At 38.7% G+C, this 15,990-nt stretch overlaps 1 protein-coding gene across 2 annotated transcripts in view; it reads left to right on the top strand.

Moving 5' to 3' along the window:
- The window catches only part of gcn1 (GCN1 activator of EIF2AK4), a 278,383-nt gene that overhangs the window by 133,303 nt on the left and 129,090 nt on the right, over positions 1 to 15,990 (top strand). For both annotated transcript variants that reach the window (XM_059983222.1, XM_059983223.1), the window contains exons 16-20: positions 1,661 to 1,753; positions 3,881 to 3,944; positions 9,748 to 9,907; positions 10,607 to 10,796; positions 14,909 to 15,033. In XM_059983222.1, the coding sequence (XP_059839205.1) occupies positions 1,661 to 1,753; positions 3,881 to 3,944; positions 9,748 to 9,907; positions 10,607 to 10,796; positions 14,909 to 15,033 (632 nt within the window). The remainder of the gene's footprint in view (positions 1 to 1,660; positions 1,754 to 3,880; positions 3,945 to 9,747; positions 9,908 to 10,606; positions 10,797 to 14,908; positions 15,034 to 15,990) is intronic.

The following is a 15,990-nucleotide window of genomic DNA, read 5'->3' as shown; positions in this document are numbered from 1 at the left end:
AAGAGAATCAGTTGATGTTGTGTACTTTGATTTTCAGAAGGCCTTTGACAAGGTGCCACACGTGAGGCTGCATAACAAGCTACAAGTCCACGGTATTACAGGAAAGATTCTAGCATAGATAGAAAATTGGCTCATTGGCTGGAGGCAAAGTTTGGGAATAAAGGGAGCCTTTTCTGACTGGCTGCAGGTGACTAGTGGTGTTCCACAGGGGCTGTGTTGGGACTGATTTTTTTTACATTATGTCAATCACTTGGACGATGGAATTGATGGCTTTGTTGCAAAGTTTGCAGATGATATGAAGATAGGTGGAGAAGGCAGGTAGTTTTGAGGAAGTAGAGAGGCTACAGAAGGACAGACAGATTAGGAGAATGGGCAAAGAAATGGCAGATGGAACACAATGTCGAAGTATACGGTCATGCACTTTGCTAGAAGAAATGAAAGGGTAGACTATTTACTAAATGGAGAGAAAATTCAAAAATCTGAGGTGCAAAAGGACCTGGAAGTTTCTAAATGTTAACTTACAGGTTGAGTCTGGAAATATGATATTAACATTTATTTTGACAAGACTAGAATATAATGTTGAAACTTTATAAAGCACTGGTGAGGCCTCACTTGGAGTATTGTGAGCAGTTTTGGGCCTGTTGTCTTTGAAACAATGCAGTGAAACTGGAGAGAGTTCAAAGGAGGTTTATGAAAAATGATTCTAGGATTGAACACATGAAGTGCATTTGATGGCTCTGGGCCTATATTCACTAGAATTCGGAAGAATAAGGGGTAACTTAATTGAAACTTATTGAATGGTGAAAGGTCTTGATAGTGGATGTGGAGATGATGTTTCCTGTGGTGGGAGAGTCTAGGACCAGAGGGGACAGCCCCAAAATAGAGGAGCGTCTATTTAGAATGGAGATGAAGAAGATTTTTTTTTAGCCAGAGAGTGGTGAATCTGTGGAATACTTTACCACAGGGAGCTGTGGAGGCCAAGCCTTTACAGATATTTAAGGCAAAAGTTGATAGATTCTTGATTGGTCAAGGCATGAAGAGATACAGGGAGAAGGCAGGAGATTGGAGCTGAGGGGAATAATGGATCGCCCATAATGAATTGGAGCAGACTCGATAGGCCAAATGGCCGAATTCTGTTCCTTGACCTTATGGTCTTCACATAGCAGCAGTTTCAGGTAAAATAATGGCTGTCCTGCTGTTTCAGGTGTGGTAGATGAATGCTTGACTACAGTTATTTTGCTAGTTCTGGCTGTCAAATCTTGATTAACTTGGATATTGTTCTTCCAGCAGATTAGTCTAATGTAGCTGAAAACTGGATAGGTTCCATCCATTTGCTAGTGGAAAAATAATTTTTTGCTTGTGTGTTTATAAAAATTTTTAGTGACAATAGTTTTATTTTCAGCAAAACCACTTGGTGATCTGGATAAAAACCCAAAAGCCAAGTGAAGATATGTGATTACAAAGTCAAAATCTGACTATGAAGTATAAAGATACTGAAAATCTGAAATAAGAGCAAAGTATGCTGGAAATGCCCAGTAGCTCAGTGGGTACACGGTGTTGGATTCCTTCAGTTTCCCATCTAGTTGGGAAATGTATGTAATTTTGTAAGGCAGATACTAAATTTGAAGTAATTCATTTGATTCTTTAATTTTATTTTCAGAAAGCAAGTTAACGTCTTTCTGGGCATTAATTTTGGATGAGAAGAAGCAATTCTTTACCTCTGAAAAATTTCTGTCTCTCGCTTCAGAGGATGGTGAGTACTTGTGATTTTGTGATGACCATTGTTTAATTGTCTGTAAATTGTTCCAAGAACAATGTTATAATTTTATTGAATATGAAGCAGTCATCAAATTTACATTACATATCTCAGTAGGTGCTGTGATGTCATTGGGCAACAGCAATATGGGAAAAAAAGTTTTGTAGTTAACCCCTTGAGTCTTTTCCACTGTTCTACAGATTATGGTGTTCAAGAGACCTGTGGCCCAGCTTTTTTTTCCACTTACCTGCACCTCATTTCATTTAATGCTTCAATAATTAATCTACAGAATATTAGGTGCTGAAGCAAAAACATAAACTCTGGAAAGGCGGGTTGTGGGGAAGTTACTTGTTATCTGTATATAATACAAATTTGAACGAAACACTATTCTGTAACACACACACTGTAAGGCTGTAAGGCTTTTACACGGTGTTGTATTTGTCATCGTGGAGCAGAGAGCATGTTTATAAATCTGGCAGAAGCAAAGGAAGTTGGGAATGGTGAGGGTGGGTGGATTGCAGCGGGAGGCATGTGGGATAGATGGCAGAGGAGTGCCAAGGGTGGGGAGTATTGCGGATGCAGACACATCCAGCTCTGAGACACCAGACAGAGTCACTTGATTACAAACAATTGGTTTAATGATCATTCCAGAATGTCTCTCTGGTTATTCTAGTTCCCTCCCTTTTCCCAACCATGATTCCACTTCATTGTTCGCTTCACACTCTGAGTCTACATTAGAGGTCCATATCAGAATCGTGAAATTTGTGTTTTTTTTTTGCGGCAGCAGTACAGAGCAATACATAAAAATTACTACAGTACTGTGCAAAAGTCTTAGGCACCCTAACTATATATATATTGAAATTGAGCTTTTGCTGTTGATCCTACCCACTGCCCTTGATAAAAGGTGGGCTTTTCCTCCAATTAGAGGGAGAGAGATCACAGTTTAAAAGAACACTTTGTAATATGTAATCTGGTTTAGGTAATGGAGAGGTGACTCAGTTTCAGTCACATTTTTCTGGTTGCCCTTTTTAGTTATGCAAACACATCCACAGCAACAACATGCCTTTATATAGTTTCTTCAGGGAGAGCCTCTCGAAGGAGAAGTTCCTCCTTGAGAGAGCCCTTGGCAGATCCATGGCAAATGGGCTCCAGTAAACTGGAGTAAAGTTTTTGCATGTGTAGCTGTGGTTAAAGAGATCCAGTACATTCAAAATGTCCTTAAGAATTGGTTAACTATGAGCTACGGGGTGCTATTGAAGTTTTGCAGGTGTAAAAGCTGGCCGGCTGATCCAGGCAATTACCATTTGCAACTGATCGATAAATTTATTAGTAACCAGTAAACACAATCTTTTCTGGTGAGCAGGCTGAAACAAACAATGTCTCCATCCCAAAGAGATTGTAGTGCAGGCCAGGAATGATCTTCGGTCTATAGGAGAGTGGTGAAAAATGGGAAATAGGGAGCTCAGATCTATCATTTTTATGTCAATACAGGCTTGAAATGCCACATAATCTATTCTAATTATGTTTAAATGATTATAGATTGATTAACTATGTAATTTTTAAATTATGCACAGACCTGAGTTAATGCAAGGAGGCATGGAAACCTCCAGTAAATCTTTTTTTTGGGTGAACTAATAAGAACCATTTGTAGAAATACTGCATTAAATTGGGAAATCTATATCTGTGAAAGTTGTACAGCTATACTAAATATACAGATAAGTGACAAATAATACAGTAGAAAGAAGGGAGAAACGAGGATAATTTTGTTTAATGATATGCTCTAAGAGTCTGATGCATTTAAATCTTTAGCCAGCCTTTTAGAATGAAATGACAGAGGACAGCTTTGTCAGGAACAAAAAATGAACTGAATTCAGTGATATAAACAATGATTATGTTATCTCAAATTTTGACAGGAAATAGAACCCAAAAACTTAAATTAATTGGAAGTAAATTCAGAACCAGATCAACTCACGTGATAATAGTGGAACTTCTGGCGATTAAAAACAACTCTGTTTTTCATGAGTTACCTTTGCTCCTGTGAACTTTAGTTGAGAACCACATTTGTTATACCGTGAACCTGTTGGTCTTTCTTTCCCATTGATTATTTTTTACTTTGCTTCACAGCTCTTTGCACAGTGTTGCAACTCTCAGTGAGACTGCTTTTGGACCTTCCAGAAATCAAGGGCCAGTACGTATTAAATAATTAAATTCATCTTCATGTGCTGCACTGTCATGTGTTTTCACCAACATGAGGTTTGAACATGTTTATAACCAGAGTACTCGGGAACTCTGAACTATTCCTCCTAGTCCTAATCGTGAAATCTGTTATTTTGCAGCAGCGGTACAATGCAATAAGTAAAAACATTTCTATAAGTTACAATAAGAAATATGAAATGTAGTAAGTTCTGGTTAATTCAGGATTGGTACATTTTGGTCCAACTAAGTAGCTGCCCCAATTAGTCAGTTTCATGGAAATAGTTAAAAATATTTCTAAAATAACAATAACAAATGATGTATTTAAGTAACTTTATTTATTTACTGCCCATTACACCGCTGGTGTTTAAGGCAGCAATGAAGGTCCTCCATCATTGAGCTGAACCCCCTAAACCTGGAGGACTGGTGGACCACTCTTAGTCTGTCCTCTACCCTTTGACCTGTTTGGCATGGGTGACCTTAACAAGAGCCAAAGCATAAAGCCCTGACTCCAGCCAACATAGCTCTCTGAGTCATTGAGGCACACAAGCCTCCAAGCCACAACAAAGTTGTGGTCTTTTTGGAGATATTTAAATAAAATACAGAACAAATTAGAACACTACCAATACTACAACGGTATTATAAAACTGTGAATTAGTTCTGGAAAGGAAAGGAATTTTCATGATCCACATGGAAACCCTTTGCATCAGATTGTTTGTTGGTCCATATTCAGCATTTTCAGTCTCTTGTGTCATCATTCTTTAGGCTACAGATAACACTGTTAATGACAGCTTCATCACTCTGCTAATGATTGAGAGTATACTGATGAGCGTGTGATTGGGTAGATTGGATTTGTCTTTTTAAGGACAGAATGTACCTGGAGATTTCTCCATATTCTCAGAACAATAATAGTGTTGTAACTTACTGTCACAGCTTTTCTAGTGATGCACTTATTTCTGAAGTGCAGATCTTAAGTGTAACCAGGATAATGTCAGTTCCTATTTCTTTTGCAATACCCAGTTCTGTCAAATATTTCTATATATTGATGTGCAGTGAATCCAGCTGGCTGAAGTGTGCCTTTTTTGATGTAAAGACCTTAGAAAGATGCCGACATTCCTTATTTCCCCACAGTTTTAGCTGAAATTGTGTGTAATTACTCTAGCCTTGTTTTTTGTATCTACATGCTGGGCTGTGCTATTTTTTGAGAGTGGGGAGATTCATAAAATTCATAAAATTGCTTTGCATCTGCAGAGGGTAGATTGGTGAGAATGGTCAAAGGTTACAGGGAGAAGGAAGGAGAATGGAGTTGAGAGGGATAATAAATCAGCCATGTTCTAATGGCAGAGCAGACTCAAATGGCCAAACAGCCCAATTCTGCTCCTTTGTCTTATGGTCTAATAGTTATCAAAGATGGAATTTATCCAGTGTACATTGCTGTTCTTTTCACTGTAAATGAACAAAAACCAGTCCAGACACCTAGTGCAGATAATCAGTGTTCCCTCTAATTTTTTTTTACATGGCTGCACAGATTAACCACTCCTCTGAGGAGGACATATTTACAGAATCTGATAACTGCGCGGCACTATAAATGTTTTTTCTTTGTAATGCACGTTGATGTTCAGCTGGCTGGTGGTTTATTACTATGAGCTACCAATTTCCATTCTGTGTTTATTACGTTGAAGCTCTAAAATGTTTAAAGGTTGTATATTTATTAATTATGAAATTTATGGATTATATTCATCAACACATTAGGGTGATTCACTTATATTAATATAGATTTTAAATTAATATATAAATATAATATTACTGGGGAGAGTTTAAACTAGAATTGTTGGGGGTGTGAACTGAACTGAAGAGACTGGGGAAGAGGAGGTTGGCTCACAAATAGAGAAAGCTTGTAGATAGTGTGAGAGGGAGGATAGGCAGGTGATAGAGAAGGGACCTGCTCAGACTGAAGGATTGAGATGTGTCTACTTTAATGCAAGGAGTGTTGTGAACAAAGCAGATGAGCTTAGAGCGTGGATCAGTACTTGGAGATATGATGTGGTGGCCATTACAGAGACTTGGATGGCTCAGGGACAGGATTGGTTACTTCAGGTGCCGGGTTTTAGATGTTTCAGAAAGGACAGGGAGGGAGGCAAAAGAGGTGGGGGCGTGGCACTGTTGATCAGAGATAGTGTCACAGCTGCAGAAAAGGTAGATGCTATTCAGGGATTTTCTAAGGAGTCTCTATATCCAAAATGCTCTCCCACTGAGAGATCTGACACCTGACCAGGTTCATTTCCCAATACCAAATCAAGTACAGCCTCTCCTCTTGTAGGCTTATCTACATATTGTGTCAAGGAACCTTCCTGGACACACTTAACAAACTCCGCCCCATCTAAACCCCTTGTTCTAGGGAGATGTCAATCAATATTTGGGAAATTAAAATCTCCCATCATGACAACTCTGTTATTATTACACCTTTCCAAGATCTGTTTCCCTACCTGCTTCTCGATATCCCTGTTACTATTAGGCGTCCTATAAAAATACCCAGTTAAGTTATTGACCCCCTTCCTGTTCCTAAGCTCCACCCACAGAGACTCCTTAGAAAATCCCTGAATATAGGACCCTGGTCAGACCCCACTTGGCGTACTATGCTCAGTTCTGGTCGCCTCACTACAGGAAGGATGTGGAAGCCATAGAAAGGTTGCAGAGGAGATTTATAAGGATGTTGCCTGGATTGGGGAGCATGCCTTATGAGAATAGGTTGAGTGAACTTGGCCTTTTCTCCTTGGAGCAAAGGAGGATGAGAGGTGACCTGATGGAGGTGTGTAAGATGATGAGAGGCATTGATCGTGTGGCTAGTCAGAGGCTTTTTCCCAGGGCTAAAATGGTTGCTACAAGAGGACACAGGTTTAAGGTGCTGGGAAGTAAGTACAGAGGAGATGTCGGGTAAGATTTTTACTCAGTGATGACTGCGTGAAATGGGCTGCTGGCAACAGTGGTGGAGGCAGATAAGATAGGGTCTTTTAAGAGGCTTTTGGATGGGTACATGGTGCTTAGTAAAATAGAGAGCTATAGGTAAGCCTAGTAATTTCTAAGGTAGGGATATGTTTGGCACAACTTTCTGGGCTGAAGGGCCTGTATTGTTCTGTAGGTTTTGTATGTTCCTATAAAATTCCAGATGCATGGCAACAAAGCATATGTGCGTGAGAGTTTTTCAGTTACTGCGTGGCTTTGCACTTGCACAGCTTAGAGGAAACAGTGCAGATAATGGGCTGCCTCTATACAGGCAGTCCCCAGGTTACGAACGAGTTCCATTCCTGAGTCCCTCTTTAAGTCGGATTTGTATTTAAGTTGGAACAAGTACATCTGGTATTATTTAGCATCAGTCAAAAGTTTGTCTTAGTATATATTTTAACCTTTCTATGCATATAAAACACTTAAGAAACATATGTATTCCAATAATTAAACAACTGCATTGCTTAGTAATAATTGTACCTTCCATCGGGGCAGGACCTTTCACATGCTCCATTATTTTCACTTTATCCTTTATCCTTTAAAATTGTTCTGATCGTTGACCAACTGTAGCCTAACGCTTTTCCAATGACCGATGACGTTTTACCTCTTTCCAAATGCTTTATTTCCACTTTATTTTCATTTGTGATTGTTACCCGTCAATGGAACAGAAACACTGCGGGCGGTGGGTCCTAAGCTCTGCCGAGTTCCAAGGACCACCGCACTGAATTCCCCGCACTGAGACAGGTTAAATGGGAGAAATGGGGGCATTTGATCCTCCACAATATTCCACGTAGGAATTTAAACTGGAGGTGGCAGTATTTTTTTTTACGAGGTCGAGTTGCGAGCTCGACATCAACCTGGCACGGATGGGCGGCCTGTCACTGGATCGAACTCAGGAACCTCCGTTCTCGAGCCCGGTGCTGATCTGACTGCGCCACCAGCCGACCGGAAAGGGCGCGGTGGCAGGGTAAATCATGCTAAGAAAATTTTAAGACAAATACAAAGTTACACACTGGACACAGTGTCAACTGCAACGACTTAAAATGACAGACTGCGTTCTCCTCCCTCGGTTCGTAAGTACGAGTTGTTCATAAGTTGAACATTTGTAACTTGGGGATTACCCGTACAATGTTATCAACGATTGCATCCTCCAAATCATTGTAACATTCAAGATGATTGTCGATAGCTTCAAATTCTTCATAGTACAGGTAGTCCCCGGGTTACGAACGAGTTCCATTCCTGAGTCTGTCTTTAAGTCGGATTTGTATGTAAGTTGGAACAGGTACATCCGGTATTATTTAGCTTCAGTTAGTCAAACATTTGTCTTAGCATATAGTATATATTTTACCTTTCTATGCATATAAAGCACTTAAGCAACATATGTATTTCAATAATTAAACCACTGTATTGCTTAATAATAATCATAGCTTTCATCGGGGCAGGGCCTTTCACATGCTCTATTATTCTCACTTTATCCTTTATCCTTTAAAATTGTTCCGATCGTTGACTGACTATAGCCTAACGCTTTTCCAATGACTGATGGCGTTTCACCTCTTTCCAGTTGCTTTATTATTTCCACTTTATTTTCAATCACGATTGTTTTCCGTCAAGGGAACAGAAAACTGCAGATTCAGCAGCAGCCGCAGGTGGCAGGTCCTCTGTTCCCCCGGGTCCTAAATTCCACCCACACTGAGCCAGGCTAAATGGGACAAGTGCTGACTGTAGTCAGGGTGAATCTTGCTGAGAAATATTTAAGTCAAATACAAAGTTACACACTCAACACAGTGTTAACAGCAACAACTTAAAATGGCTGATGGCGTCGTGATCCGACTTAAAATGGCAGATGGTGTTCTCCTCCCTCTGTTCATAAGTACGAGTTGTTCGTAAGTCAGACATTCATAACTCGAGGACTGCCTGTACCTAACTTGAAGTAGAGCAATTATTTAATTTTCACTCCCGATTGTTTCTGGTATCTCCAAGCCCAAATTCTTGAAAACGCAGTGAACAAAACAGTTCCAAATTGTCTTACTCTTTATTTCTTGCTAACTATCAGTGATAAAAATCACTCCTTTTTGAAAACTATTTGAAACTGTTTGCTCTAAGGTAGTGTACAACACCCACACAAGTACACATAACTGACACTAGTTAGAAAATGTTCAACAACAGTCCCAATTAAGCAACATAGTGTCCAAATAAACAAAGGGAATCTTGGCTATTTTCTCTGTTTTTGTTCTTTAGGATTTGTCCCAAATAAGCGGTTGCCCTGATTAACCAATGGTCCAGTAAACTGCAATCCACTGTATTTCAAAAGTAAGTCGTGCAAAATGGTCAGGTGGCATTCATGCATTCGTGGGCCATTCAGAAATCTGACGGCATAGGGGAAGAAGCTGTTCCTAAACCATTCTCTCTATACAATCCTGTACCTTCTCCCTGATGGTAGCAATGAGAAGGGGGCATGTTCTGAGTGAACAGGCAGGTTTAAAAGAAACCCGTCTAATGCTCCAATCAGCAACACAACCCAGCTGCCAAAATGGACTCCTGAAGTTACTTTGGGTGGTGGAGTTGGATCTCCAATGGCTGGAATTTTAGATTTCAAAATAGAATTGTTCTCAAACCTCCATCTTAATTTTTGTAAGCACTGTTTGACATGATTTTTGATTAATGTACTGTTTTGATACAAATCTGATGATGATGTGGTAATAAGCTCCTTCCATCTGTCAGTTTTAAGATCTGTTCTGAATGTGCTGAGTGATGCATCCATTCACTGCAAACTGTGTTATCTCTGCTATTTGCAGGATGTACCACAAAGCCTTAGTGGCTGTGCTGCTGAGCAAAGTGTGGCGAGTTCGAAAACAGGCTCAGCAGACAATCAGAAAGTTGCTCTCATCACTGGGTGGTGTTAAGTTAGCATATGGACTACTGGAAGAGCTCCAAATTATTCTGAACACCCACAAGGTCTGTAATTTTTTTTTGGGTGTGCGTATGGCTAAGAATTTTGAAATATTAATGGAAAATCTAGAAGGATTTTAAGCTTGCTAATCAGCTATCTGCTGTGGGCTCTGAGATATTTCAATAGTTGTGTGGCTCAACATTTGATTCCAGATAAAAACAATCTTTCCGTATCATATCAGAGCACTTGTGCCAGCAATCAATGCAGGCATATTGGTGACAAGTTTCACATGAAGGCCAACTATCAGCACATTTGGCAAAATGTCTTTGAAGAGCATTATAAACTAACACATAGCATTTTGATGCACACTGCCCCACCCCAACTATCCAGCCATGTGATTTTATTCCATTAAATGATTGTATGTTCTGTGTAAATTTTCAATACTACATGCAATCAAGAAATTATACATTAAAACTTTATAAATGCACTTTTTGTGTGCGTTTATGCATTTATTAGTGTAATGTGAACATCATGCACACTTGGACATCAAATGTTCCAGAAGAATTGTTCCTTTTGTCAGATATACCGACTGAAAACTTGGTAAAGTTCTCAGTATGTGTAGTTATTAGCTATAACTGTAAGTTAACTATTAGTCTGTAAAGGTTTAACTATTAGTTTGTAGAGCACTATTAATGTGTGTTATTGTTAAGAGTATTGGTTTCTTTGTTCTGCAACAAGTCAAAAATAATGCATCCTTCTGATAGGTGATCCCTCCGGAGCAGTTGATATCAGAGTCGGGTGAACCCACAGAAGCTGCAAAGTCTTATATCCCACCTCGTGTACTGGTGGAGGCATTGTGTGTGATAACAAGTATTCCGGGATTGGAGAATGACGTCAGCGAGGCTGAGAAATTAGCTAAAGATATTGTATTCATGGCACACCACCCATCCATAGGTAGGGTTGGAAAAGTGCACTCACTTCGAAGCACTTCTCTATCTTGTTTGTTTAAAGGTAATGGACATGCAAAGCTAACACTGGACAACAAAGATTTTGTTTCCTGAATAACCTGAAGTGTATCTTATGAATTTTGGGCTACTGATCATGAAAATCACTGTGAAATTTCCCTATCGTGTACCATTTTTTTAATAAACTTTATTATTTCAATTCATAATTCAAGTCAATTAAAATGTTGCCTATAGTGTAAGCTGGAAAGATTCCTATCTTGTCCAGGCATGCTTGGGCAGCATGGCTGCTGCATGGCAGGACAGGTCTTAGTAATAAGACTTAGAAATTACATTAAAAAGTGTCAAGCAATTTGAAGAATTTCTAGTGGGACCCAGAGAAAATCACATGGAAGGCATTCAAGCAAGTGTTGAAATTTTTCTCGGCATCTACAGAGCACCAAAATACATGCAGCTGGTTGAAAGCATGCTTCAAGCATATAAAACCATGAAATGCAACATGTCACTAAAGATTCATTTCACCAGGATATTGCAGTCATAGAGAAAAGATACTGGAATCCATCAATGCTGGCGAATTATTGTTAGACACTTGAGCGAGAAGCCTCAGACAGAGTACAAATGAAAATCATTAACAAAATATTTTTAACTTAGTTGAACTATTGCAAAGCATCAGACCATTATGCAATTAAACACATTGTATTCAATAAAAGTTAATTTGTTTTTCCAAATTCCTCTGTGATACAAGTAGTCTGAAATTATATTTGTGTTCATCTTCAAGCGGTCTATCATAAACAAAAGAAATTCTGAGGAAACAACACTTCTGAAAAAATTTGTTGTCCAGTGTAATTATCTATTATCAGCACACCATGCTGTCTTTTCAAATAGCATAACAACTTACTGTCTATACTACAGATGTTTCTTGAGACTTAAATTGCTCAGTTACAAGCTACTGTTTAGAAGAATTGTCGAATATTTCTATGTTGTAATAATATGTGTAAGTTATTCTTGGAGCCATCAGTGAATTGTCACTCTTCTTTATTACTAATCTGCTGATAATCCCCATTTTTTTTTAAACTGTCTAATTCCACCTCTAGTGAGTTTATGATTTCTTCACAAGTGGGTTGCAGCAGATTATTTTGCCTTCTAATCAGCACTTGAAATAATTTTCTCTTTGCCTATTTTTCTGGCTTTTACATTTGCTTTGCATTGCCTTGTGACAATCTCACTAATCTGAGAACAACCATCCCTGTTTACCTTACTTGTACCTCTTTACTTCTGTCAGGTTTTTAACTTATTTTATGCTATTTAGAGATAAGTTAACTCTATGGTGTAGAGAAAAAGTCCTAACGACTGAAGTGTGATTTTCTGATTGTCAAGTAACAGAAGTAGATTCAGACCCCGATATAACACAATATGAGAGGAATTTTAAAGTCCCTTTTAACAGCCCAGCCATGTGATACCTCTTCTCCACATGGTTAAAACAGATTCAGCTAATAGTGTTTTCTTCTAAATATTTCACAACTTAATATATTTGCTAGTTTTGCTCTTAGCAAATTAATCAAACATCAGAATTTCTATACTGCCTATACTTAGTTAAAGTTCTTAGCCTTTGGAGAGGTAAACCTAACCCTAAAGTGAGAGAATCAATTGCTTTTATACTTCTAAAAATGAACACTTTAATATAGAACCTGCACAGAGTTCAGAATCAAAATTAATATATCCCGCCTGCCATGATGCCATCTTCCTATGTTAGCCAGAGACGTTGCTTCAGTGACGTAAGACTGAAGATGCTGGAATCTGGAGCTCACAACAAACTTGGTGGAACTCATTATTACCAACTTCCTAATGTGTTTGGCTCCTGCACATCTCATCTGTGCTGTACCTTCAAAATTGTACATATTTCAACTGGCTCAGTAATTCCTGAGAAATCTGTATGCAGACATTTTGACTGTCAAGTCAGCCCGTCAACTGTCTTGCCAAACTTTGCAATTTAAAAATTTATATGACAGCCATGGTGTCAGACAGTGATAAGTTTAATCCCGATTTTTCCCTGTCTTGGTAGGCACTTACTTAGTAAATAGTATTATTTCTTCTCTATCCTTCCCACATTTTTGTCTTTGTCTTCATCTTCATCTGTTAAGTTTATTACACTTAAGTCCTTTGAAATTTTGATCTAATTTTTAGAATCAGAATCAGGTTTAATATCTCTGGCATAAGTCATGAAATCTGTTTTGTGGCAGCAGTAGATTGCAATATAAAATAATTAAAATTCTACAAATTACAGTAAATATGTATAGTTTAAGAGAGTAAAAAAAGATGAGTAGTGTAAGTGGGTTCATTATCCATTCAGAAATCTGAAAGCAGAGGGAAGAATCCATTCCTGAAATATCGATATGCTTCTTCAGGCTTCTGTGCCACCTCCTTGATGGTAACAATGAGAAGATTTAAGTGATCAGGGTCCTTAATAATTGATGCCACTTTTTTTTTTTTGAGGCATTGCATTTTGAAGGTGTCCATCATGAGTTTACAACTTCCTGCATTTTTTACCAATCCTCTGCAGTGTCCCCTCCATACCAGATGATAACACAACCAGTTAGAATGCTTTCCATGGAAATTTATGAGAGTCTTTAGTGACACACCATCTCCTCAAACTCCTAATGCAATAGAGCTGCTGTCTTGCCACCTTTGTAATTGCATCAATATGTTGGGCACAGGATAGATATTCAGATATGTTGATACGCCGGGACTCAACACCTTAACTGTTTCCACTGCTGATTCCTTGATGAGAACTGGTGTATGTTCCTTCGACTTCCCCTTCCTGGCCCACAATTAATTCCTTGGTCAAATGATGTTAAGTGCAAGGTTGTTGTTGCGACACCACTCAGTTGATCTATCTCACTCCTGTACACCCTCCTCACTATCTGAAATTCTGCCAAAAATAATTGTCATCAATTTATTGATGGTGTTTGAGCCGTACCTAACCACACAGTCATGGCTGTGGAGAGAGTAAAGCATATATCTTTGAAGTGCATCAACATTGATTGTCAGTGAGGAAGAGATATTAATTTTGATCTGCACTTGACTTGCCGTTCTGATGAGGAAGTCAAGGATCCAGTTGTAGAGGGAGGTACAGAGGGTTAGGTTTTGGAGCCTGTTGACTAGAATTAAGGGTATAATTGTGTTGAATGCTGAGCTGCAATCAATAAACAGCAGCCTGATGGTGATCCAAGGCCATGTGGTGTGCAGTGAGATTGCATTCATTGTAGTCTTATTGTGGTGATAGGCAAATTGCTGTGGGTCCAAGTACTTGTTTGGGCAGGAGTTGAGTCTTGCCGTGACCAACCTCTCAAAGCACTTCATCACAGAAGATGTGAGAGCCATTCGGCGATAGTTAGAGGCAACTCACCCTGCTCTTCTTGGGCACTGGTATCATTGTTGCCCTTTTGAAGTAGGTGGGAACCTCCGACTGCAGCAGTGAGAGATTGAAGATGTCCTTGAACACTCCCACTGGTTGGCTGGCACAGGTTTTCAGTTCCCTACTAGGTACACCATCAGGTCCTGGAACATCAAGGTCCATTTATAGCTTTTTAATATTTTCACCTTTACAAATCAAATTAGCAGTTGAATTTGTTTTGGGGGTTGTTGATTAGCTGAGGCTGATAGGTGGAAAGCTGAAGTAATGAAAATCCAAAAACACGATTGAAGCTACATTTTGCATTAACTACCACTTCTGTTGCAATTCAATGCCAGAACTAAAACCAGTAAGTGGTAGCCACATCCTTTAACAAATTGCAAAGCAACATTGATTAACGGGCATTCTTTGAGTTGCAAGCCTTTGACGTGGATTGTTCCTTGCATGTGATTCTTTGAAATATTGTTAATTGAAATAAAGCACCAGTCATGTGGCTTCTCTTTGCCCACCTGTGATTTGAAACAGGAGTGAGTTGGTTAAGTTACCCTTACACTTGGTTTTAAACTATCACCAATTTTGTGTCATGCAGTTTCTCATTTAAGATGATGAAATAATCCTTGTCTGGGCTGAATAATTCATCATTCCATGCAGGCTCTCATACAGGTCTCTAATGGTTGTTTTGTTATTTGTAGAGGCTGCTCAGACAGGACTTTGGTCAGCTATTCTCGTGAGACTGAAGCTGGACCCATCTGAATTCATTAAAAAGCATCTAACTGACATTCTGCCTAGTGTAAACTCTCAAACAATCAACAGCCAGGTGAGCAAGTGGCTTTTTTTTAAAGCTGTATCCTTTGCAACTTCTTAGTAAAATTAGATGATACTCAATGTCCTATGACACTCTATGTATTAGTCAAGCAGTGTTTACAGCATTCATAACTGTTGTGGATGCTCATTGCCTAATCCTGTGCAGCACTCCCAACAAATGTTAGTACGCTTAATTTTTATGGTTAACAGTGAAAGAATAAGGGCTGGCCCATTGCTTTAATAAAAGTTTCATAAAAATCCAGGCAATTGTGTCAATTTCAGCATTTAAATAAATTGTTTCCTTAGAAGTCTTAAATTAGTGTCCTAAACATAAGTAAAACGATTATAATTGTATGAGTCAAGTGGACTGAGAAAAAAATCAGCAATGGCAGACATTGTAAGGATATATTTCATGAATCTCATGAAAGGTACATTCCAGAGAGAAAGTGAGGCTCTATGATGTGGAGATGCAGTTAACCAATGAAGTTAATGATGGTTTCAAATTGGAGAAAAAAGATTCATGTGATATTACAAAAAAGGGTGTATTCAAATCGTTGGAAAACTTTTAGAAACCACCAAAGGATAACTAAAAATATTACAGTAAAGGAGAATGGAGCAATTGTAAACCAGCTAATAATACAGAACAAATGTTAAGAACTTTATAGATATTTATAAAAATCAGCTAGTGTAAACATTGATTCCTTAGAAAATGAGACTGGTAAATTAGAAAGACAGAAATTAAAAAATAATTATTTTGGATCAGACTTCACATAGAAGCCAATAAAATCTTTCCAGCCATAACTGATAATCAAAATGCTGTAGGAAAGAAAGAACTTTAAACAATCTCTATTACTGAATAATTGCAGCTGAAACTTGGAAAGTCCGATGGTCCAGTGGCTGACCTCATAGAGTCTTAAATGAAGAGGTTGGAGGGAACCATAGAATATAGATCATTACAGCACAGAAACAG

This window comes from Hypanus sabinus, chromosome 10, assembly GCF_030144855.1.
Source record: "Hypanus sabinus isolate sHypSab1 chromosome 10, sHypSab1.hap1, whole genome shotgun sequence".
Lineage (NCBI taxonomy): Eukaryota > Metazoa > Chordata > Chondrichthyes > Myliobatiformes > Dasyatidae > Hypanus > Hypanus sabinus.
This window is presented reverse-complemented; position numbering and strand designations above follow the sequence as displayed.